The 27,349-nt window shown below is 39.5% G+C and overlaps 1 protein-coding gene across 6 annotated transcripts in view; it reads right to left on the reverse strand.

Annotated features, from left to right (window-relative positions):
* HECW1 (HECT, C2 and WW domain containing E3 ubiquitin protein ligase 1) overlaps positions 1-27,349 on the reverse strand; it is a 236,427-nt gene that overhangs the window by 132,706 nt on the left and 76,372 nt on the right. For all 6 annotated transcript variants that reach the window (XM_081932565.1, XM_081932568.1, XM_081932564.1 and 3 more), the window contains one exon: positions 16,931-17,038. In XM_081932565.1, the coding sequence (XP_081788691.1) occupies positions 16,931-17,038 (108 nt within the window). The remainder of the gene's footprint in view (positions 1-16,930; positions 17,039-27,349) is intronic.

The raw sequence follows: 27,349 nt of genomic DNA on the forward strand, positions 1-27,349 counted from the left end.
ACGCCATGGCATTGGGGTCCCAAGGAAGCCCATGCTTTTCAGGCAGTTAAGGATGTTCTCACGTCCCAGTCACTGCTAGTCCAATACAGTGACTGCCTCCCTTTGGTTTTGGCATGCGATGCATCGCCCTATGGCATTGGGGATGTTCTGAGCCACGTCCTTCCTAATGGCTCTGAAGCCCAAATTGCCTATTATTCCCGCACACTCTCAGCTGCAGAAAGGAACTACTGTCAGCTAGACAAAGAAGCTCTAGCTGCTGTAGCAGGGGCCAAGCGTTTCCACGACTACGTCTATGGTCATTTCTTTCAATTAATTACTGACCACAAGCCCCTCTTGGGTCTCTTGGCGGGAGACCGCCAGACTCCGCAGATTTTGTCACCTAGAATGTCCAAATGGACTGTTTTCCTGGCAGCATACAATTACCAACTTATCTATAGGCCAGGAAAGAATTTGGGGCATGGGGATGCCCTCAGTCGCTGCCCTTTACCAGCGCCTGTCGAGGACCCTGCTCCCGCTGCCTCAGTCCTCCTCGTAGAGGAATTAGCCATGCCAGTATCCGCCCGGGATATTGCCAGGCTATCTGCAACAGAGCCTGTCCTCTCCAAAGTGCTGGACTGGGTGCGCAGGGGGTGGCCACAAGGGTCAGTTGGTCAGGAGTTCCAACCCTTTTACGTTCGACAGCATGAGCTGTCCGTTCTCAATGGGTGCCTGCTGTGGGGAAACCGGGTAGTGCCTCCCCCCAAGCTTAGGGCGCCAATTTTGAGTTGCCTGCACACTGCTTACCCGGGCATCGTGCGCATGAAGGCGCTAGGCCGGAGATACATGTCGTGGCCCAAAATTGATCAGGAGATAGAGCACTGGGTAGCCGCCTGTCAACAGTGCAGCAGTCTAGACCGGCTCCCCCATCAGTGTCCGTCAGAGAGTGGGATATGCCCCGAGCTCCAGGGCGCGAATCCATATGGACTTCGCTGGCCGTTCTTAGGGCAGAATTTTTAAATTATCATTGACGCATACTCGAAATGGGTGGAGATGGCACTCATGCCCTCCACCACTTCGGAGGCCGTCATTAAGGTGCTGGGGAGACTTTTCGCAACCCATGGGCTGCCTGACGTGGTGGTAATGGACAACAGGCCCCAGTTCACGTCGGCACCCTTCCAAATGTTTTTAGGCCAGCATGGCATACAACATGCACCCACGGCTCCGTTTCACCCAGCCGGAAACGGCTTGGCAGAACGAACCGCCCGGTCGCCTAAGGTGGCATTGGGCCACTTGGGGCCAGGAAATTGGCATGACAAATTGTCCCAATACCTTCTGGCGCAGCATACAACTCATTGCCCAGTTACCAACCAAAGTCCCGCAGAACGACTTATGGGTCGCCGGCTCCAGACAACCCTGGACCGGCTGCACCCTGGCTAGGCCGCAGAGAAAAGCCCCAACACAGGAGACTCTACTCGAACATTTGACATGGGAGATCTGGTCTATACCCAAAACTACGGGGCTAAACCCAGGTGGCTCCCCAGACTAATAACACAACTAACTGGACCCTACTCTTATAGGGTCCAGCTAGACGATGGGCGAGAGTGGCGCCGGCACATCAATCAGCTTCGTCAGAGACATCCCAGTGCAGATCAACAGCCAGGACAGGCCCAATCCTGCCCTGGTGAACTAACACCACTAGAAGCTGCTCCCGGGCCCTTCTCCAACGCGTTCTCGTTGCCAACCCTACCTGGTAGTCCAGTTGGTCCAGCGGAGGTCACTCTTCCTGCCGTCTCGGCTGCTCAGTCTCCGGCAGCTCCACAGGCCCAGCCAGCAGAGACTCCTCCTCTGACTGCCGTCCCAGAACTGAGACGATCAGGACGGAGCTGTCGCCGGCCGGGGTACTTGGCAGACTACGCATGTGCCAACTGGGAGGAGAGGGGTGTTGAGTACTGAAGTTCCCTGCCATTGACTTACATTGCTAGTTCCTGATTGGCTGAGATGCGAGCAGCCTGCTGGCGGGAGAATCTAGCTACCTGATTGGCTAAGCGTCTGACAGCTCTAGTATAAAAGAGCTGTCAGCTTCCTTTGCTTTGCTGTTTGCCGGTTCGAGGTTTCCCTTACATATGAGCTGTTTGTCACTGTTAATAAAGGTTGTGTTAGCTTCAACCTGCCTTGACTCAGTCCCTGTCTGCCTCGTTCTCCCTACAGAACAATGGGGAAAGCTGTTTTCCTTACATCTCACATTCTTACAGTTTCACAGACTTCTGAATAAAAGACTTTGGCTTCTCTGCCACTTGGGTCAGCCTCTTCTGGTGCTCTTCAAAAAGTAAGTACAGTAAAGCCATGAAAAATAAGAGGGGGAGGACCAGATCCAACACACAGAGGCTCCATTTCAGCTTGTAACAAGACTGGGGAGGCCTCTGGAGGCCCACACAACCTGTTTTGGCCAGCAGAGTGCTGCAGGAGGCCTTCCAGGCCAAAAACAGGTCACAGGTAGAGGGTTAAAAGGGTTTCCTATTTCCAGGCTAGCCTTGTGGGCCTGATCTAAGACCCCCATGGGCCGAATCTGGCCTGTGGGCCTTGAGTTTGACACTCCTGCTGCAGGGGTGGGTTCCGGCAAGCACTACTGCCGGTTCCCTCGTGCATGCTGCGTGCACGCACTTCATATGCATAGTGCATGTGTAGTGTAAAAAATTGTTTTGTGCATGCGCAGAACTGAAAAACAAGATGGCTGTGCCAATGGGACCACCCGGGGAACTGGTTTGCGGGTGTGGCAGGTTGGGTTGCTGCCAGTTCCAGCAACCCCAGCCGCCAAACCACTACCTGTTCGGCGAAACCGGTCGGAACACAACACTGCCCTGGTGTATAACATATAAAGGAACAATGAACTAGTCCCCAACAATACATATTCATCTATACAGATGATATAAAAATGGCTGCACATTTTTGATGTGGTAAGTGGGAAACTTATGGTAGCATTTGAAGAGTTAGGATGATATTACATTATCAAACACTTAGAACCCAATCCAAAAGTGTGTTCTTTCCACTTCCAAAATTTGAGTTGCAAAGGAAGAGTTGGATGTTATGTGGTAAAGGAACTGACTATAGGACTGTCCAACACCGAAGAATCTGTGTGTGACACTCAACAGGATGCTCTCTTTTAAACAGCACTGCCTGAAACTAAGCCTAAAATCAGCTTGAGGAACAATATCAACACGAAATTGATACTCTACACATGGGAAGCCCAACCATCTATTTTGCACACACAGCTTTAGCTTTAAGCATTTCTGCAACAGAATATGCTCCAGTGTAGGGCACATCTGCACATGTGAAACAAGTTGATATTATGGTCACTATTGTGTACACTTAGTGATAGGATGTCTCAAACCTACACCAATTGAGAAAATATATTCTCTCAACGGCATTGCCCCACCTAAGATCAGGAAAGAGGTTACAATGAACACCGAGAGAACTAAGCAAGTTTCCGACCCTTGACATCCTCTGAAAAGACATATGGCCCAAGTCATTCAATTCAGCTCTAGAAACAACTTTATGGCAAAAGTGAACATCATTGAGGGTACATAATAACAAAATCAAATAAAATTATGGAGAAGGAGACAGTTGTGGCCTGTCAGCTGCTGGCTCCTCCAGCAGCCAAATCAGAGGAGGAGGTGCGTGGGAATCAGGGTCAGCATCAGGGCAACCTGGGAGCCCAAGGGAGAAGAGGGAATGGAGCTGGCGGAGAGAAAAAAAGAGAGAGAGGTGAAGATTTAATAGCCCCCGGGTCCAGAGGTGGTTGATGAAGAAGCTAGGTCCAGTGCCTGACATGCAGCTGCGCAGAAGGCAGAGAAGAGGAGAGCGATGGAAAGCCGTGAGCCGATCCTGAGGAAGGAAGAGCCATCGCTGCTAGTGAGGCCCCACTCTAGTTATGGCGATAAAAGGCAAGGGGTGGAGATGAATAGGTGTGTCAAACAACTATTCATCTTCTGGCCAGACAGACTTGTTAGCCTACAAGAGAAACCTTTTCCTGGGGCTGCTGGCATTCCTAATACAGGAATCTTTTTTTTTTCAATCAAACTTTTATTTTTTTCGTATTATTTATACATGCCTTTTATTATCACCCTTCATTTTCAACCATCTTTCTGTCCTTTTGTATATCTTAACATATTAATATATAATTATTATTTTCCCCACTATTTTCTCTCCCTATTTTAACTTTTTTCCCCTTTCATATCATTATAATATTCAAAAACATGTTTTTCACCTATTTTGTTGTTCATATTTCCTTAGTTAAATCAAAGTTCCATTCTTCATTCTTCCATTTTTCATGTTTTAGTGTAAATCACAATCATTTATACATTTAGGGTATTTCTATTCATATTCTTTCCAATTCTACTATTAGTACACGTGTGTGTGTGTGTGTATGCATGTCTTGTTGTATTTGGGTCTTTTTCTGTGTAAGATTGAGATTTTCTTGGCAATGTTTCGGCGAGGTCTCACTCGCCATCCTCAGGCTGGTGTTTTCGGCTTCGTGTTTGTGTGAGTAAGGTGTGGTCAGAGCTGCTGTCTTTCTATAAATCTTGGTGGGGTTGTGTGGAGTGCTGGCTTTGTTTCAGTAAGTGGATTGATTGGCTGTGTAGTTGTATCATGATTGGTAGATTGGTGCTGATTGGTGCTAGCTGTGTGTCCGTTGTTGTTTTATGTTGTAACTGCCTGGATGATAGATGGGGCTTGTTTGTTGACTTAGGGCTGGTTTCCAGATGTCTGGTAGGCGGGAGGTATCATAAAGTTTATTCATGTTGTGGGGGTGTTTCTCTATTTCAATAGCTTCCATAATTATTATCGAAATAGAGAAACACCCCCACAACATGAATAAACGATTGGTAAAATCTTACACAGGAAAAGACCCGAATACAACGAGACCAGTATATATATAAGCTAATATAAATATAAGTTTTAAATCCTAAAACAGACACAACAAATTAAAAAAACCCTAAGATAGCCAGATAATAATACATTTGCCAGGAGGGACAGATTGTAATTATGCCAGGCCTGCTAATCGGAACAGGTGAGTCTTCAATTTTTGCCGGAAGGAGCGGAGGTCAGAAGTGGTTCTAATGTCGGGGGGGAGGTCATTCCAGAGGGTTGGGCCCATCATAGAGAAGGCCCTACTCCTTGGTGTCACCCATTGGCATTGCCTAGTGGACGGCACCAGGAGAAGTCCCTCCCTGTGTGAGCGAATTGGCCGCAGGGATGTATGTGGGAGTTTATAGTATTTGGGTCAGAACAGAGACTGTCAAGCAAGAAATAACATTAAATAAAGATGTGGATGAAGTAAACTTCCTGATATTATTTGGAGGATCCTGAATAAGTTGAGAGTCGGAATGCCTAAGCGTAAAACCAGTACGTTCAAGTGGAGGCTCTTAGCAGGTAACAACACTCTGTGTGAATTGGGAGAAATAGAGTCCAGCCTATCTACAGATATGTTGGCTTCAACCAAAAACATGTACAGTACCAAAAATGACTTATTTTAGGCCAATGACAAAGTCAGAAAGGTGGCTTCGTTCTGGCAATTTAAAGTTTGACCAAGATATAAAAGAATAATAATAATATACTGACTAAGAATGAAGATGTGCAGGTTCAAACCCATTTTCAATTTTCAAAGAAGCTTAACATATGATTTTAACTCAATCATTCATTTAATGTTCAATTTAATTTAATAGCATGGCTGATGTGAAGATAAAATCTGAAATATGAAGCATGCCATCTTAAACTTCTGAGGCAAGGTAGGATATAAATAGTTTGGTTCTTTTCCAAGATTTTGAAATGTTAGACAAAGGACAATGTAGTGAAGAAAATAAATTTAAAGTTTATGTACCCCAAGTTTAATCCAATTCTTTGAAATAATTTGTTATTTCTCCCATTGCATTTATGTAGGGTAATATAAAAATAATAATTAGTATTTTGGAATAGCATGCATATTTTTGCCAGCATAGGTTTTGCTCCTGTATTATGTGATGTATGTGTTAAAAAAAGCTAAATAATTAACAACAATAACAACAACCCATTAAAAAGCTAAGCTTCCTATATCTACCATTACACATATTAATTTCCCCCTGGAAATACATTCAAAAAATGAGGCCAGCTCCATTAATAATTGCATGTTCGTTCTTTTCTATTCAACATGCATAACTTTTTTTATATCAACTACATCCAATGGTATTTTTAGTCTAATATTTCCATAGCAACAAAGCAAGGAATTGTCCATTTGAGAAAAGAGAGATACCAGGGTAACAAGGGAATTCAAAGAGAGCTCTAAGCTGTTTTCCAGTTGCTTACTGGCATCACAGATGCATCTATTGGTTCTTATTCCATTTGATTAAAAATGAATGTAGTTGAGATATAAATAAAGGCCACTTCTTTTAATATATTTTTGGTACAAAAAGACAGTCATGACCAAAACTAACTTCATTACAGCAGAAAATGTTACACTCCTTTATACATATGAATTATAGCATACATCTGCATCTGCAATATATATATATATATAACTTATATTTTGATTACATGTATTGACTCAATTCAATTCTGTATCTTAGTATCTCATTTCTTTTGTATCACTTATTTATAAGAGAATTTGACAGTCTAGGATAAAGCTGATTTTAAAATTTTCTATATTAATTATTATGCTGATGACTCAAAATGGAGGTAGGCCAATTTCATTAAAATGAATTGGTGAGTTAACATAAAAGTTCAGTGATTAGGTATGCACATGGGCTTGTCTAGCAAGTCCAGTTGGTTAGGTTCTCATTCATTACTAAACTATAATGTTTTTAGCTGTAATGATTGTCAATTTAGTTTATTGATTAGCATATTCAGATCTGACTTAATATGGTTTATTCAATAAAACAAGCTAAACAAACTATGATTCAGCATACAATTGGAATAAAATATTGCCATTTGTAAGTTACAAGTCATAATTTAAATTAGAAGTTGATGCTAAGCTTTCTGGGCTGATGTTTGTGGGCTGGCCCTCTTTTTTTAAACAGATTGATTTAAAGTTGAATTGTTCTATGATTTGAACACATTTTATCATTTTGTAAAATTATTTTCTTTACAATATTAATATATTTAGCAATATTTGAAATACACTATATTTAAACATTACTTGCAATAATTTAGCTACTGAGGCCATTGGGTGTCATGGTTTAATATTTTGCATACTTGCTTCTGACTAATTTGGGAATAAACAATATACCCAAATACATGAAGGTATATCATGTTATTTAGCACCTGAAACAATTAATCATATGAACAAAAACATGCATTGACTGAATTGTATCTATGTTATCTATGGCATTACTGATATTCTCTGAAATTTGGTGGATTATTTTTTTCTATGATTACATTCTAAGCCAGGAGTGTAAAATCTGATTGCATTGTGGGCCATATTGGGATGTATCGAAATTGTTTTTGCCCTTATGGAGCTGGGGTGGTAAGGGCCTGCACAGGCCATATCTGGCCCCTGTTCTAAGTAATGTACAAATTAAAAGTATGATGACATTATCATAGGAGTTCCTGCTTACATTAATTAGCCAGCAGAAAATAAAATTCTACAATATATTTCTTCTTACCACATGGAAAATACCAGCTGGTGGATTAAACTGAATGAAATGGAATGAATCAAATAATGTCCTATGATATGCAAATGAAATACTCATTGTAACCATGGAAGCTGTACCTAATCAGTTGTATAAAGCTCCTTGATTGGAATATGTTAATACAACCTTCTTTCATGATTATAAGTCTCAGAATTCCCCAATGCCAGTTACTGTTAAATAGACTAATCTAATCTTACTACTCTCACTATGTAATTTAAAATGGTATGATCAACAACTATTTTTAAAAGTGCTTTACAAAGCACAAAACATCACAGTGAAAACATATTTTCTGTTTTTTTACATTCGCCTGTAAAAAATTAGCATTTCTATGACACAGCATTCCATCTCTCTCTTATATACCACTCTAAACTTCAGAAGCTTAGAGGCATCGTTTGGTTATCTGGATGCAAAATTGGCTTCAGAAATAACACTGGACAACAAATATTTTTCTAAAGTTTTGTTTCCTGAAAACCCCATAGTGATTATGAGAGATCCCTTCAAACTGAATACAAATAAAATTTCAGAATGATTTTATTACCTAGGAGTCTCTGAGAAATATGAAATTAATTTTTAATGAGTTTAATGTATAATTGCAAAATGTTTCTGATAATGCTCATGGTTCAAAAGTGCTCATTTGTAGTCAATGTACAATGCATCTCACTATCTGATGCAACAATAGTCAGCCAGCATCAATGGGTTCTGGTTGCCTGGATGCTGTTTTTCCATTGTGGTAATGTGCTGTGATAATGTGGTAATACCTTACACCATATTGGTCAGTGACTACACCCAGATTTTTAGAAAAAAAGTGAATGCAGAAAATGAATCTTTAGTGATTGCCTTTCATAGTCTTGTATGCTGTAAAACACAGGTGTCAAACTCGATTGTATCATGACCTATCACAACTTTTTTTGCCTTTGCAAAGCCAGGATGGGGGTAGCCTGCATGTCATGCATCTATCCCATGGGCCGCCAGTTTGACACCCCTGTTGTAAGAAGTTTGGCAGCCAGCTGAATGTAGTTTATTGCTTATTTGCCAAGAAAATTATCAACAACATCCTTTAATGTCTTCCAAATGATTTCCTCTGGCCCCACTATCAGATCTTAGAACCCCTTTTCATGATGATGTATCTGATCTGTGAAACAAAAAATATCCTTAATTTTGGCATGACTTATTCTCTAACATCTGTTTCAAATAACAAAGATTTTCACCTTTATTGTTCATTGCTTTCATTAAATCTTTATATGAAGCAGAGTCAAAAATATTTTTGTTGCATCAACAAGTAGTTCATGTGCCATGTTTTTTTTTTTCTGTCCGGGAACAGATTCTTTTGGAGTGGCCATTTCTTTTTATTATACTGCAATTCTCTTACATGGCTGTCCCCTTCACATATGTAAAAACAGTATTTGATATATCTGAACTGCATTCCAAGCATCAGAGCCATTACTTTTTAGATCTCCATAGATATTTGTTTGTTAAATTTTATTGACCACCCATCTCAGCATAATAATAATAATAATAATAATATATTTATTTCTTAGCCGCACCCTCTCCCGAAGGACTCGGGGCGGCGTACAACGAAACATTCGAAATAAATATGTAAACAAAACAAACATATAACAAAGGTACACTAAAACATACAGACATACAAAAGGAGGAGATCGATTGATAAAAACAATTAAAATACTGTATTTAAAACCCCTAGAAATTAAATAAATTAAAATACCCAGTTAAAAACCCGTCAAGAGCGGTATGGTTAAATCAAAGTTGAGCCAGGCCAGCTGCTTGGAATAGGTGGGTCTTAAGCTTAATACGGAAGGAGCGGAGGTCAGAGGTATTCCTAATATCCGGAGGGAGGTCATTCCACAGGGCTGGGCCCGCCACAGAGAAGGCTCTACTCCTAGGCGCCGCCCCACGACATTGTCTAGCGGACGGCACCTGGAGGAGCCCCTCTCTGTGCGAGCGAATTGGTCGCAGGGATGTATGGGGCAGAATACGATCCCGCAAGTAACTAGGTCCTAAGCCATGGAGCGCTTTAAAGATAGTTATCAAAACCTTGAAACGCACCCGATAGGCCACAGGAAGCCAGTGCAGCTCGCGCAGGAGCGGTGTCACGTGGGAGTACCTAGTACCCCCATAATTACCCGCGCGGCTGCGTTCTGGACCAACTGCAGCCTCCGGGTGCATTTCAAGGGAAGCCCCATGTAGAGAGCATAAGATAACTCTGGGCAACTTATAGTAATAAAATATGCCTTTACCTATACATTAAAACATAAATAAAAATCAAACATTAAAGTCCAAGGACACTTGGGCAGGATAGGGATGGAGTGGTGTGGGGGGGAAGGTAGGATCTCTTGTTACTTGATTAACCACTGTGCTGTTCTCCCACTGGGGCTCCAAGCCAACTGGCAGAGCCATGTCTTTAAGCCTTACAAAAGAAAGGTTGATGCATCAGAAGAAAGATGTTCCAGAGGGCAGAATCCTCCTGGACCCCGTCAGTCAGAATGATCAGGCTGATGGGACCCGCATCATGCCTCCTTTGCCAGCACAAGTGGAACAGGCCAATCCTGTACCTGAGTAGTCAACAATAGTCCCATGTTTTTATATGTTTCTTTCCTGTGTAAGGCATGGCCAACAGATACTGAATGGTGTACATTGCCATTGCACAAAAACAGAATATTTATATAAAATGATAGGTTAAATTGCAGATTAGTTTTGCAATCAGCAGCCAAAAATCTATTACGATAAAAGTGTTCAGGAAGCAAAATCTTTCTTATGCAATGTAACCCCAAATGTGGAATTGATTCTTCAAAAACTATTGAGTGGATTATATGTTTCAATACTTATTTAGATATATAGCTTTTCCAAAAGTTCACATATAAAAGTTTATTCCAGCACATTCAAAGTTAAAAATGGCAGAACAAAACAAAAAGACAATTAAAATATCCTGGAAATTTCCATATTTAAATGTATTTTAATATTCCAAAAAAGGAAAAAAATTAAAAAAATATTACTAGGTAATAAAAATGGAATATCTGAGAGGTAATGAAATGAAAGTGTAACATGTTGTAGTCCGGTGGTGGCCTACGGAGCTACCAGCAGAGTCAGACAGAGAGGAGGTTGGGGAGGAACATGGGCCAGTCCTGGAGTCTGGGGAAGGCTCGACAAGGGCTCTGCATCAGAGGCAGAGAGGGGGCCAGGGCCATCTGGAAGTTATGTGCTGTCTCCAGAGCCTCCAGAGTCTGAGATCAGCGAGGAAGAGGAACGAGGGAACAGGAGGAGCCTATTCCCAGTGCGAGCATGCACAGAGCTGCCAGAAGGCAAGAACAGTTAAGACAAAAGGGGCGATTCAGGAGTAATGCTTGGAGATGATAGGCCCTCCCAAAAGACATAAAGGAGAAGCAAAGGCACCAATTTACCAAAAACAAAACTGTAAAAGTCAGGCTACGGGTGCAAATTTAAAAAAGCAAAGATGAGGTAAGAGAAAACCTGTCAGCTCCAGATTCAAATTCTGGGTCCTGATAGATTACATCCCAGAGTTCTGAAGGAACCAGCAGATGTGATCTCAGAATCTTTGAACCACAACTTTCAAAGTTCTTGGAGTACTGGGGGATACCGAAGGATTGGAAAAGAGCTGATGTAGTTCCCATCTTCAAAAAAGAAAATATATATATAACAGATCCAGGAAATTACAGACCAATCAGCCTGATATCAATATCTGGGAAGATCTTAGAAAAGATAATCAAGCAACAAATCTGTGAACACCTAGAAACAAATAAAGTTATAACCAATTTTGACGAAACCAACATGGTTTTGTCAAAAAAAGATCATGCTAAACAAATCTTATTTCATTCTTTGAAAAAGTGACTAAATTAGCGCATCAGCAAAATGCTAATGACATAGTATACAGAGATTTCAGTAAGGCATTTAACAAAGTAGACCACAACATACTTCTTGATAAGCTAGAAAAATGTGGGATAGACAGCATAACCACATGAAGGATTTGTAACTGGCTGACAAACCATTTTCAATGTGTAGTTCTCAATGGAACTATAGCCACACAGAGGGAAGTAAGTGGGGTACACCAATAATCAGTTTTAGGCCCAGTACTCTTCAATATCTTCATAAACGATCTAGATAGGGGAATGGAATCGAACTTATCAAATTTGCAGATGACACTAAGCTAACACCCCAGATAGACTCAAGATCCAAAGCAATCTCGACAGACTTGGACAATGGGCCCTATATAATAAAATGTGATTCAATGTTAAAAGTAAGGTTCTATTCTTAGGCAAGAAAAACCAACTGTAGAGGTATGGACTAGGTCAAACATGGTTCAATACTAGTAACTGTAGAGGGATCTTGGCAAAATGGACAATCACTTAAATATGGTGAACAGTGTGTGACACCATCCAAAATAGCCAGACTGCATTAACAGGGATAGAATCAAGATCATGTGAAGTATTAGTATCACTTTGCAAAGTCTTAGTATGGCCATACTTGGAATACTGCATCCATTTTTGACCACCACAATATATAAAAGATTATTGAGGCTCTGGAGAGACTGCAGAGAAGAGCATTAAAGATGATTAGGGGGCTGGAAGTTAAAACATATAAAGAACTGTAGTAGGAATTGAATATGTCTAGTCTAATGAAAAGAAGGACAAGGAGAGATATGATAGCCATATTCCAGTATTTGATGAGCTGCCACAAAGATGAGGGGGAAAACTATTTTCCAACGCATCAGAAATCAGAACAAGAAACAATGGATGGAAACTAACCAAGAAGCAACCTAGAACTAAGGAGAAATTTCCTAATAATGAGAACAATCAACCTGCAAAATGCCTTGCCTTCAGACATTGTGGGTGCTTTCAAGAAGAGATTGGACAGCCATTTTTATTAAATGGTATAGAGTAGACTCTTCTGCTCAAGCAGAGTGTTGGACTAGATGACTTCCAAGGACTGTTCCAAAACTATTGTTCTATGTTCTACTCAAACGAATGCGTAAGAGTAAACACAGGAACATATAGTTCCATAAGAGGAAAAATCAGTACCATCAAAGGAATCAGACAGGACCTTCCATTTTGTCTAATCTGTATATTAATTACATCCCAAAGTCCTTTCACTCTATTGATATACACATTGGTAAAGTTAAAAAAATATGTAAACATTCTGCTTTATGCAGATAATATAGTGCACTATATTATAGGGCACTATCTAATAAAATGAAATTCAATGGTGAAAAAAGTAAGGTTCTACATTTAGGCAACAAAAACGGAATGCACAGGTACAGTATAGATGATACCTTGCTCAGTAGTAGTAACTGTGAAAGGGATCTTGGAGTCCTAGTGGACAACCATTTAAATATGAGCCAACAGTGTGCAGCAGCTGCCAAAAAAGCCAACACAGTTCTAGGGTGCATCAACAGAGGGATAGAATCAAGATCACATGAAGTGTTAATACCGCTTTATAATGCCTTGGTAAGGCCACATTTGGAATACGGCATTCAATTCTGGTCGCCACGATGTAAAAAAGATGTGGAGACTCTAGAAAGAGTGCAGAGAAGAGCAACAAAGATGATTAGGGGACTGGAGACTAAAACATATGAAGGAACTGGGTATGTTTAGCTTAAGAGAAAGAAGGACTAGGGGAGACATGGTAGCATTGTTCCAATATCTCAGGGGTTGCCACAAAGAAGAGGGAGTCAAACTATTCTCCAAGGCACCTGAGGGTAGAACAAGAAGCAATGGGTGGAAACTAATCAAGGAGGGAAGCAACTTAGAACTGAGGAGAAATTTCCTGACAGTTAAAACAATTAATCAGTGGAACAGCTTGCCTCCAGAAGTTGTGAATGCCCCATCACTGGAAGTCTTTAAGAAGATGTTGGATAGCTATTTGTCTGAAACGGTATAGGGTTTCCTGCCTAGGCAGGGGGTTGGACTAGAAGACCTCCAAGGTCCCTTCCAACTCTACTATTGTATTGTATTGTATTATGTCATACAGCCAGATACGGATGAGAAGAACTGCTATACAGGTTTAGTACATATTGCACACTCAGCTACCTGAACATTCAATAAGTCCAAAACTAAAATAGTTGTTTCTAAAAGCAATGGACCAGGTATAACCGGAGTTTGGATATGGAATATATAAATCAACTTCAGTCCTATGTATACTTAGGACTTGTTTTTATAGAAACAGTTCCTAGTCCCACATTTTAAAAGAAGTTGGCCTGTGCCAATACCATAAAGTAGCTCACCAAAAGTTACCTAGGTTCTCTAATTCCATAATTGTATATAACAGCAAACTACTCCCAATAGACTATGGAGATATATTGTATAAATGTCTCCTTACTGAAACAGAAACAATGTATTTTTTGAAATGTCCCTTCAGGAGCTGGACAAACCTACACCAGCCTCAGCAATAATGTTAGAGTTGGGTACATTCCCTATAGAACAGTTAAGAATTCAATTACTGACTATCCATGGACCCAGATAGATTACCCAAGCTCTGTTTTGAAAAGCAGTCACAGAAAATACAATCTTATGCTTGGATTGTTCAACTTTCAAATGGCACCCACAATATGGATTCTTCATTCAATTCCTAGCCCAAACAGATCTAAAGGTAAACAGAAGCTTTCATACAAAGAGTTATTGTTGTGGATGCCCAAGATGGTATTACAGCACTTCAATATGTCAAGTCTCTGATATGTCTGGCTCAACACAAAACAGCCCCCTCATTAGAAAAATATTTAACAACTTACAAATCTCAGCATTTCAGAAGAGCTTTTTGTAGAGCTCAATTTGAACTGCTGAACTTCTTGATAAGACTTCATAGAGTAGCTTTTGAAGAAAGGCTCTGCTTTTGTGGAGCACTGGCCATGGAAGACATTGGACACATTCTTTTTCACTGCAAACGGTACTCTCTAGAAAGGGTTGTTTACTTACATTCTTATTTAAAAAGTAAAAAGTATTGGGGTACATAGAATAAAACATATTACTTTTTGTAGAGAACAAACCTACATATCATTAGTAAGACTGTATTCTTTTTTTCAAAAGCCATTTTGAAGAGGATAAGAGTTTTTAAACCAGATAATGATTATCTATAGGAATGATGACTTACTACAAACATGCGTTATTGTTTTATTTGTATCTTTGTATTACTTTTTCATATCTGACATATTCAAATCTTAACAAAGTTTCTATTCTGTTATATTCCTATTTAAAACTAAATGAGATTCCTTTTTTCTTAGTATGCTTTATGTAATAGATAATTTAATTGTGATCTGTATTTTTATCTAAGAGAATAGTTTTTTCCGTTCACTAAAAAATCTAATAATATTAGTATTAATGCTGTTATTAAAACATTTTCTCACCTATCTTGACAGAAGCCTTCTGCAAGCAAAGTCCAGAGCATGTTTTGACAGGGCTCTGGCTTTGCCTGTACAAATATGCACAAAAATTTACCCCCATTGTGCTTGGACAAGCCAGCTGTCACCTTGCTCAAGCGAATTATAGAAGCAACTCCAGGATGCAGTCTCACACAGCTTTTCTATATACAAAAAACAGCAAAGCTAGATTGTTGTCAGTAATTGCTTCTCCTCTGCTTGGACAAGCTAGCAGCACATGGCAAAGTCTTCCAGTACAATTATTTTAAGAAACAATGACAAAAGAATAATGGTAAATAAGAAACCTCATTTATTCAAAGTTTAGATCTTTCCCATTTTTATAATTAGAAGAGACACATTTTTCATTATTTATAATTACATATAATATCTAAATATAATTTAAGGATTGTGTAAAATAGATTCCATTAGATTCCTTTTTTAAAGGGAATGATTGAGTGGGACAAAATAATTGAGTAGCCCCTAAATAATCACCAGTATTAGGCTACCCTAAGAAGCTGGGAGAAAATAAATCCTAGGAGGAGAAGGGAAGCAATTGGTTCAGAGGAACCAATATTGTTGCTTAGTAAACTATCTTGAATGAGTCTTTACTTATTTTACTGAAGGAGGAAAGAAATTAAGTGTTATATTTGAGAAACAATTTATTTCAGACACACATTGTCAATAATCCCCTTTCCAACTGAAGTCAAATAGATAAAAGCAAACAAGAAGAATGGTTTATCACATTGCTTTTCATGTTCCAATAGCAATAGTAATTAAGACTTATACAGTATACCACTTCACAATGCTTTACAGCCTTTTCTAAGTAGCTTACAGTCAGCGTATTGCCCCCAACAATCTGGGTCCTCATTTTACCCACTCGGAAGGATGGAAGGATGAGTCAACCTTGAGCCAGTGATAATCGAACTGCCAAATTGCAGGCAAACAGCAGTTAGCAGAAGTAGTCTGCAGTTCTGCATTCTAACCACTGAGCCACCACAGCTCTTGCATTCCCTTCCCTATTAATAATTCTAGAACAACATGGAGATGAATGGAGAACATCATGTGTAGTATCTTTATACTATCAGTGCAAGTAGAAATCATGACAAAGCAAGTCAGTATATGTGGCAATAGATTTCAAGAGCTTTCATAGAGCAAGTCCAGTTGGGTTGGGAATGTTTTCTGTGGGCTGAAGAATAGAATAATTATTAGCTGAAAGAGATAGAAGTCTGTAAAGGTTTCCTGTAAGATGGATCTTAGATGCAATTATACTGTATACGCACATTTTTCATTATTAATAATATAGTACCATTAAATCTAACCTAGTATTTTTGGTCATTTTCCAAAACAACAGTGTGCTTGCTTTATTATGTTTTGCTTTGTTGTTGTCATTTCTTATAGTATACTTGGCCCAGCCTATACATATTTCTAATATCATTAAACTTATTTTCCTGAGTTTTAGAGATAGCATATGAAAGCACTTAAAAGTTACTTCAGGAATAATGTAACTACACTGTATAAAAGAGCACACAAAAGTACCCTGGGCTCTTGCTTTGTGGACCCAAAAGTACCAACCTCTTCAAACTGCAATAAAGGAACAAATAAGAATGAATATGACAGTGCTAATAATCTATTCGTCTCTCTAAGAAAAAAATAATTACATATAGTCTTGTTTATTTCATAAAGATCATAAATTTTAGTTAAAAAACGAACAAACCCACACCACTTGATATTTAAACATGTGGGTAATTGAGCCTGACTTCCTGTGTTCATAAATTCAAAAATGTCTAATGAACATTAGTTCAATCTATGTGGAAAAATGGAGTGATTATATTACTAAATTTTGATTTGATTTGCAAGCGCAACTCTATTAATGTTCACTAAATTAGTGAGGAAGAACAATGATACTTACATTCTGCAAAGCAAGAGCTGGCATCAATTTTCCAGATAATCTGGCCTTGGTGAGAACCATTTACTCCACGATTTTTGTAGTCCAAGAAGTTTTCTGATAGAATCTCATCTGGGAAGTAAATAAAAATTTATTATTTGACAGCAAAATAAGGAATCATTGGCAAATTGTTTGTATGACTATAAGCAGTCCAGAGTTACCCTGAGGTAAGATTGGCTGCAATAAATTTTATAAATAAATGAATAAATGAAATGTACTACTATCTGTTGATTAAAGTAAAATTAGCATGAATTCTAAGGCAAATTAACTAAACAAAGAAAAAACTTCTTCATGAATATACACTTTCTTTATCACAAAGGATTGTAGCATGCATACCATTTGTTTTATATTTTTAATAGTAATTTTGCTATTATTATTACTAAATACTAAATATAATTAAAATAATTGCAATTGTAATTTTTAGTAATGCAAACTAAAATAAAAATAAAGAAAAAATAGAATGTAGTATTGAAAAAGAAATACAAGCAGTCCTCAACTGTTGACCACAACTGAGCCCAGAATCTCAGTTGTTGAGTGAAGCAGTCATTAAGCATGACAAGAGGGAGCTGAAATTTGCTCAATGGCCATGTGACTCCTTTGCTCAATGACCACAATCCTGGCATTCTCATTTGCAGTCATTAAGTGGTCTTGTGGGTTAAGTGGAGATGCAGGTAAGCAGAGTGGGTTGCCGGGAGAGGGGGAGAGCCTGGAAGGTTCTGATCAGATCTAAAAATCCTCCCTGACTAAATCAGAAAATGATTTTTCATCCCTGGGGGAGAGATACTCATGTATGATCTTGGCTGGACCTTCCATGGCCGACCCTTCTTGCCTGAAGAGCTCTATGCTCCTGACCTAATTGTGCTATCTTTCTGCTTGGATTTTGTCTCTAGGGACTAGCTGTCTGCCAATGCTTTTTTTTTTTTTCCTTTGTCCATCTCACATAATTCTTCAAAGCTTTGGCAAGCCTCTTTTGTAAATCCAATATAAGAAAATTATGCAAGTCACCCTGTTACATTTTTATTGGTATATTCCTTTTAATGATTAATACTTAGCTGGTGTCTTTTGTGTGTCCAGTATAGCATCATTTTCTGCATCATTATAGCTTATCATTTTAAATACAGTTTAATAGCAATCTCAATTTTGTCATATAAAACTCATATTCTATAACAGAGGTGTTAAACTCAAGGACCACGGCCAGATCCAGCTTGTGAGGTGGTTAGATCTGGCCGTGGGGTCATCCTGGAAACAATGAAGGACTGGCCTTCAGCCTGGCCCTGGCCGACTGGGCACTGATCTGCAACCTGATGGCAGCCATCCAGGCTGGACCACAGCCAGCCTTAGATCTGCCTTGGTCTGCCTCCTGGCCATGCGCACAGGATGCAGTGAGCGCATAGGGCCTGGTGTCCCTGGAGACTGCGTTCTGAGCACTTGCCTTTCACCCAGAATGCCAGCCCTCATACGTTCGCTGCCTCCTATGTGCACGCGCAAGGGGGTGGGGTGGGGTTGAGGTGACACAGCAGATCTAAGGCTGGCTGCCATCTGGCCCAGATGGCAGCCATCAGGTTGCAGATCGGCGCCTGCTCCCCCAAACGGGAAAGCCACGCTGCCAATCTTTCCCCCCGCACTCTTCCCTTCCTGAGCATGGAGGAAGGAAGGGGATGGTAAGGGAATGCAATGGGATCTTTAGGACAATAGGGCTTCTGTCTACCAGGTGCAATGGGCGTTAGGCGATCACAGGGACTGTGGGGGGAATGCGGCATGCGAGCCGGGATGGCATGTAGCTTCTAGCATTGCAAGGGGGAGAGCAGAACTATCCTCTCCTCATCAGGTGTGGAGGCAACAGAGGTGAAGGTGGACAAAAAGGGAAGCTGCTGTTCCGCAGGGTTTTTTTTAACCTGCCAGAGTCTCTGGGCAGAGGCTTCCCATTTTGATTCCTACCCCATCATTGCCTTTGCGTAGCTCTCCACTTACTTCTCCCAGATCCATGTACGTGTTTGCATGTGTGCACATACGGAAGGGAGATGTCTGGCAGCAGGGGCTCCACAGCCTGCTGCAACCACCAGGCTGGCCCTCCAAGAAGCAGGCATGGCAGCAGGACCAGCAGTGGGCAGAGTGGGGGGAGAGGCATGTGATAGAGACCACCAGATGTGCCTGCTCCATCCCACGTGGCAGGTGGCTGCCCAAAACATCCAGCAGGCCAGACCACATTCCTCTCCCAGTGCAGAGCCTCCAGCTACTGCCGCTGCCATGGATTGAGACAATATGAGGCAAGGGGTGGGGTGGCAGCTGCCAGACACCATCAGCCCACCTACTCTGTCCCATCTCTTTTTGCTTGCATTTGGAAAAGTCTTTGGTCATCTCCTTGGCCCCCTTGCGGGTCTTTCCCTTGGCCCACATATGTGGGGCATTCCACTTTCCCACCTGACACCTCGGCACTGCTCTGGACCACTGCCACTATCAACACCGCCAGGAGCTCAGACAGATCCATTAGGCTGCTGTCATTGCTGCCTGGAGCCCGAAGAAGGCAAAGTGGCCAGCTAGAAAGGCAAAGGAGAGGTGGTAGAGCATGCCCAGGCCTAGCAGATAAAAGGTGGCCACTGCAAGCAGAAAAGGTCACCTGACACACCTCAGCATTGCTGTGGACCACTGCCACCACCAATAACTTGTGCAGGTCCATTAGGCTACTGCTGTCGCTGCCCGGGGCACCTGGTCTGCCCAGCCCAAAGGAGGCAAAGTGGCCAGCTATAAAGGCTGAATAGAGGTGGCAGAGCATGGCAAAGGCCAGGGATTATGTGCCTCCCCCCAATATCTGCTGGGCCTGGGCGGCCATGGCACCGATGGTGATACCACCTGCTCAAGGTGGCTGTTTTTTGCTTGCTGGCCTGGGCATTATCTACCTCCTTCAGGCTGGATGGGTCAGCTAAGTGGCAACAGGTCTACTGAGTGGTGGCAGTGGCAACCTGTGGCAGTGCCAATATGTATCTGGTACTTGAGGGAAACACACTCTACATGCAGGAAAAGAGCAAGACCCGCTAGGGGGCTGAGAAGATAACCAGCAGTGACCTGCTCTTCAGCCACAAACAAAAACAGACACACAAAGGAGAGCAAGCATGCAATGGTCGACAGTTGCTGGCATCAGCACCCCCACGCCGTGTTGCCTCGCAGTGGCAGCACCTCCCCTCACCCTGCAACACCTCACATCATCTCATCCTGTGACGATTCTCACACCTGCCGGAGACCTCTGGATTTCCCCCGCCAACACTGCCTGACCCACTGTATTTGGGTTGGTGTATCTTAGAATAGATCCTCAAATTAAATGGAATGGCTGTCAGCCTGCTGGGTCAAGACATGGTTTGTTTGAATTACATACAGAACTACATTCTAGCCAATGTTACTATTTTCTCCCAAAGCATATATTTAGTGGTTCTGTAATAAGCATACTATGTACAAAATATTCCCTAAAATTCACTGTGTATTAGAATGAGTACTCTGCATTCATACATCAAATGTAGCTTCATTAAATATTGCTCTTTCACTATGAACTTCAGGGTTTTTGAGAATTGCCTCCACCTTTTTTCAAGAATTACACTTAGTATATTCAGAAAATCCTCACTAATTAGAATATTTTCATGTTACATTCATTTTAGAACCTTTTAGGGAAAATAAAATTAAAGGCAAAAACGAAGAGAAAGAAGCGTATGATACTTAAAGCAAAGTTTCTATGTCTAATTACTTCAAAATAGGTTTGACACTTTAAAAAAAAAATAAGAACAAGAAATTGGCCTGAGAGAATATGATGACATTTTATCAGATTTTTTTAAAATGTTTTAATTTTTCCATAAGGATAATTAAGAAGAAAGTCTACAATATATCAATAAGCAGAATACAATATTATCTGCATATGAAATCATAAATTACAGTCTACAAATTGCCTGTTTTAGGCATTTATGACTCAAGATTGCCTAGATGAAATGAAACTAGAGTTCTTCACATTTTTCAAAGGCCACTTAGTTGTGAAATTCTTCCAACCTACTATTTTCATAATAAACACAAATTATGAAATAGATAAAATATATTTATTCCGTATGACATATTTATATTGATTCCACTATTTTCTATTTAAAATTCTTTTTTCAAAAAAAATGCTTTTGTTCATATTATATTCTACTACAACAAGGGTGTCAAACTTGCACCAAAGCTCCTTATGACCTGGTTTTGAAGTTATGGATGCTGTAGCACCCCCCTGATCACATGTACCAAATTTAGGGAGATTCGACCTTATGACAGACCATAGAGTCATTGAGCACCTCCCCGCTTATTTTCAATCCTCCACCTTCCCCACCAGATAAGTGAAAGAAGAGCCAAAGTCTGCAAGCTGCAAACTCAGCCATCGGCCTAGACTATATTGCATGGCTGAGTGACTGGGTTGGAAATTATCCCAAGACTGCAGGAATTTGATGATGAGGAAGTAGGATCAAGGTCTGAAAGAATCTCAAGGAGTGGGAAGTGCAGCATGCGGTGCTTTGGGGGGGGGGGAGGGAAGAGGCCATGTGATGTTCAAAGAAGACAGACCCAGGTCTGCCCAAGGCCTCCCATGGGTATCACACTTGAAACAGAGACGATTTGAGAGATCCTAAAGAATATGAAATTGACATGATGCTTTACGTTTACTACTAAGCTACATGTTTTCCATTTATTGGCTATAATTTCAAAAATTAGATTAAAAAGATGAAATTTTAAGAAACTAGGTTTTCTTTGTAGTTCTGTTTTAAAAGAAATAAATCATTAATACTGTCAAATCACTAAAAGTTTCATATCTAAACTAAGGAAATAAACACATGGAATAATTGAAATAGCTTTTCCAGAGAAATAGCTCATTGAGGAATGAAAAATTATACAAAGAGAGAACTGATTAAAATTATTCCTAATCCTTGAATAAGAATGCAGTTATTGCTAGAAAATGTTAATGTACTTAAATGAAAAAAAACCTCCAGATTTTATTCCCTAACATACTATGAATACGGAAAGTCTATACACGCCTGTTAAAATGTACCGTAAATTTTTTGACATTAAAAAAAATTAGACTAAGGTAAATCACTTCAGAATTTTTTCTATCTTTAATATAGTTTGTATAATTCAACTGGGAAAAAACCCCAAATCTTTTAGGAGAAAAATAAAATAAAATAACATGGTGCATAAAAATGCATACTCTTAAACCAATACTTCGTTGAAACAGTTTTTTTAAAAATTTATTTTATGAGAGCATTCAGTCTTTTGGAGTAGGAGCTCACCAGCATGGCACATTTTGCCTTAGGAATCTTTGCCCACTCTTCTGTGCAAATTTGTCAGACTGTGCATTCATCTTCTGGTAAACCCACAGATTTTCAGTTGTATTCAGGTCTGGGGTCTGGCTGAGCTCTTTCAAAACTTCAATCTTCTGGTGAAGTTATTGTTTTGTTGATTTGGAAGTATGTCTTGGATCATTGTTGCATTGAAAAGTGAATTTTTTTTAATCTTCAATATTTTAGCAGGGCCTAAAGGTTTTGTGTGATTGATATTTGGAACTGTTCATATTTCCTCCCACACACGCTTTGACTAAAGCCTCCATTCCAGCTGAAGAAAAGCAGCCCCAAAGCATATTACCACCATATATACCACCATACTTCACTGTGGGTATGGTATACTTTTGATGATACACAGCATTGTTTTGGGGTATGTCCAGTTTAATGAAAAGGAGGAATAGTGGTGACATGATAGTAGCATCCCAATATCTGAGGGGTTGCAACAGGAGGAGGGGGTCAACCTATTCTCCAAAGCACCTGAGGGTAGAAGAAGAAGCAATGGGTGGAAATTAATCAAGGAGAGAAACAATCTAGAACTGAGAAATTTCCTGACAGTTAGAACAATTAATTGGTGGAATTCGACTGGAAGTTCTCCAGCTGGACAGACGTGGGGGGGGGGGTGTCGTCTCTCAAGAATCTCACATGAACCCTGTCTGACAAACCATCTCCGATATCTTTTTTCGATTGGACCCCCCCCCTGGAGGGGGGTGAAGAAGGGGCAGCATCTCATCAGACCCAGTGGGAGGCAACAGGTTCCTTGCAGGTTGGAGATTTGCCCTCTGAATCGGAGTAGGGGTGGCAGCATGGCAACATGCTGTACAAGAAGCTGACTTCCAGCCAAGCAAATGAACAGGAGTGTGAGGAAGAGATGAAAGACCGGTAAGAAAATTCATTTAACCCACAGCCATAAATCAAACTTGGAAAAGACAAAGAATCTTGAGAGCATAAATAATATTGATGGGCAGACCAAGATTTTTTCAAAAAGAAAAAAAGGAAAGGAAAATGGGGGGCTGAAACACTAACCCCCCCCCAAAAAAAAGCTATTTGTTTGAAACAGTTTGGACAGAAAGGGAGAAAGCGAAGAAGTGACAAGCCCACTCAAATACTAACTTTAAATTTGGCTTCCGACTTGAAAAGATTGTGTTTTTAAAGGAGTTTTGGCTGTATGCAAGCTTGTTCCAATTAATATATTTTGAGAAGCTATGACCAACGAGAGGTGAAGAGTGGCAAGGAAAGGAAATAATAACAGAGTCAAGAACTGGGAAATATGAAGGGTTTTTTTTCTTCTTCCTTTTTTTTCTGCAAAAGATTAAGATGGCTCCAGCTTCTTTTCCGGTTTCACAGTAGTTGAATTAACTAAATTTAAGCTGGATCAGAATCTTGAAATAAGACTTGTATAACTAACTGCAATTTTGGAACTGGACATTAAGGAAGAACAAAAGACCAAGATGGCTTCCGTCATTCTTCCCCACAGCAACTGAAGTAGATAAATTTAAGGTGGATCAGAACTCTGAAATAAGAACTGTATAACTAACTTTAACTTTGGAACTGGATATCATGGACAGCTGGAAATTTGAAGAACTACGTGAAATTACAAAAAATATGCATAAATCATTAAAATCAAGCATAAATAGAATTCTGAACCCAGAGAAGCAGGTATTTAAAGAAGAAGGGAAAGAAGGAGGGCAAGATAATGAAGGGGTAGAAACGGAGAGAAATAAAAAGCAGACAAAAAACTCCATTGGACTTGGCAGTGGTCTAGGGAAAATTATAAAAGGGGGATGTGTCCCAACAAAAGGGAAGAAAAAGCAGACAAAAGATGTTTTGGAGGTTGTTAGTAATATGAGGAAAATTGAAGTAGGAGATTACGCCCCAACAAAGAGAAATATAAAAGATCATTTTGATGGTGGTTGGGGAAAATTGAAGAGGGTGGATGTGACAAAACAAAGAAAAGGGAGAAGGCAGGAACAAAGGAGTGGGACAAAAGACTTACTAGGAAAAATTAGACAAGTAGAAATTGTTATATGGGAAAATATAAAGCTAAGATAAGAGGTTGATTCCTAAATATGACAATAAAATGGAGTTGCTAACTGGTTGAATATCATAATGGAAAGATAATTAAATAAAGGTTAAAATATATGGAATATGGACAAATATGAAACTGATATGGGAAGACTGTAAAGCAGAGGTTTGTGATTCACTTTTATACATGATAATTAAACTGAGTTGCTAATTGATTGAATATGACAATAGAAGGACAATTAAGCATGGGTTAAAATATATTAAACATGGACATATATAGAACTTTTTAAGATGATGAACAAAGTGAGATGTTTACCGCTTATTATTCTATATAGTAGATTAAGGGAATTGTAAGGAACATTGAACAGTAAGGATTGCCATTTACCGCTTATTATTCTATATAGTAGATTAAGGGAATTGTAAGGAACATTGAACAGTAAGGATTGCCATTTATAGATAATTAAGGGTAATCTAATCCAAGATATGAAAAATGGAGAGACAACATCAAATATACTTACAATGGGAAATTATTAAGATTTAAAGACAGAATCACAAATTGGGTGTGTGTAAGGATGTATAATTATATAAATATAATGACGAGAATAGCTGGGAATTGCAACCAGGTCTATATCTCACCCAAAATTAGGCTCTGTGTGTGTGTGTGTTAAAAGCACAATGACTACATATGTATACTTTTTTGTTCTATTTTAAAAAAAGGAGGAAGATATATGTTAAAATTAAATATGTATATTGAAAAGGAATATAAATACCATCAACATAAAATGGAGTTTGCTCAGAAGTTGAAATACACCAAGTAAATGAGATGAAGAGTGTGAAATAGAGGAGAGAGGTAAGGGAAGAAGAAGGGATAGGAGAGAGGGTGGGGGGAAGAGGAGAAGAGAAAGGAGGAGTGGAAAGGGGTGTAGAGAAAAGAAAGATGACAGAGGGGAGGAGAGAGGGAGAAAGAATTAAGGATAAGGTACAAATATGGTGTATGGAGAGCAGAAGAGCCAATAATTGTTTTTGGGAATTGATGGTAAGATGAATGATGTAAACATTTAATAATACAATACAATGTTGACTATGTAATAATATACATGTGATTATATGTTATGAAAATGAAAAAAATAAAAAAAACTTTATATATATATAAAAAGAACAATTAATCAGTGGAACAACTTGCCTCCAGAAGTTGTGAATGCTCCAACACTAGAAATATCTAAGAACAGGTTGGATAACCATTTGTTTCAAATGATATAGGGTTTCCTGCCTGAGCAGTGGATTGGACTAGAAGACTGCCAAGTTCCCTGTTATTCTGTTATACATCATAAGTTTTGGAATTATGGCAAAAAGGTTCAATGTTGGATTCACCAGACCATAATATATTTTTCCACGTTTTTGTCAGACTTAATTTGGATTTTTGCAAAATGTGTATCGGATTTGGATATTTTTTCTTTATAAGAAAAGGCTTCTGTCTTGCCACCCTGCATCATGTTGTATACTACTGAAGAATATGGGAAAGTTCTGTCATATATGGTACACAATCAGTATTTGCCAGAAATTCCTGCAGATGCTTTAATGTTGTTGTAGGTCTCTCAAACCAGTTTCTTCTTGTTTTTTCATCAATTTTAGAGGGACATTCAGTACTTGGTAATCACTTCATTTGTCGATGACTGTCTTCACTGTGTTCCATGGTATATTGTATTCTCCTGAAAAATACCTTTTAACAATGAGATCTCTTTGATATTTTTTAAGCTCTTTGCAGACCTTGGCTTTTGTTCTAATACTCTATAGAGGAAATGTCAGAAAAATCCAACTGCCACAGCTGAACTTTATATGGGCTTGATTAAAATCACTTTAATTGACAGCAGGAATATCAGTAGTAATGATTACTATTTAACATCAGTTTGAATGTGATTGGTTAATTCTGAATACAGTCACATATAGAGGGTGTGAACTCTTATGTAGCCACATTATTCTAGATTTTTATTTTACATTTTCCCAAGAAAAAGATTTTAGTTGTTTTTTCAATTGAATTATACAGTTTATATATTAAATTGCATTTTATCTGACTGTACACCGCCCCGAGTCCCTTTTTGGGAGAGGGGGCGGTTTAGAAATCTAAAGAAATAAATAAATAATAATAATAAATCTGGAAAAAATTCTGAAAGAGAATTTATTTTGATCTGAAAATAATCTGCTGGCTTCTGAGATGGTTTGGTTAGTTTTTTTAAAAACAAAGTACAAATGAAAACCGAAAATAAAATCATCATAGCTTAAAATTAAACACACAGTGTGTAGTGCACCAAAGCAATACTCAAGAAGTTTCACATTAAAACAATAGATTAAAACATATTTACCACTTACGTTAAGAAATAAGCACCTCCCCATACCAATTCTGACTCAGGTTGAGAACAACTTAAATACAAAGCCTTTCTGAGTAAAAATGTTTGTTTGAAGTTAGAAAGACAACAAAGAAGAAACTAGCATAATTAGTGTTGGCAGTAAGTTTAGAAATATGGGTGCATTTACCAGAAAAATCCTTGCTTGGATTTCTAGTACGGAAAATACTCCTAATGTTTCTATGTGCAACACTGTATTTAAATGTCTTTCCCAAATGGAAGATACAGGTAGTCCTTGACTTATAATGGCAATTGGGAAGTTCCATTGTTAAGCATTGCAATTATACAGTGCAACTGCATAGCTTAGTAACATTCATCCCTGCAGTCCTGGTTGCAGTTGTTAATTAAATTCTGCATGGTTCAAGGATGGTGTGAAAGGTACCATGTGGGTTGTAGAGATTATGCAAGAGTTGTGCAAATTGCCAGTCCTGTGTGAGTGCACAGAGCTAGGGGAGGGTGTGCAGGTGAGAGGAAGACTTGCCCTAAAAACCTGAGATCTTCCTTGCCACCTTGACCTTGGACTTTTTGAACTGCATGAAAAGTTGCAAATGGCAGTCACATGATCGCAAGGTGCTTGGCAACTGTCATAAGTAAAAATGGCTTGCCAAACGACCAGA

Source organism: Natrix helvetica (genome assembly GCF_964273705.1).
Source record: "Natrix helvetica genome assembly, chromosome: Z".
Classification (NCBI taxonomy): Eukaryota; Metazoa; Chordata; class Lepidosauria; order Squamata; family Natricidae; genus Natrix; species Natrix helvetica.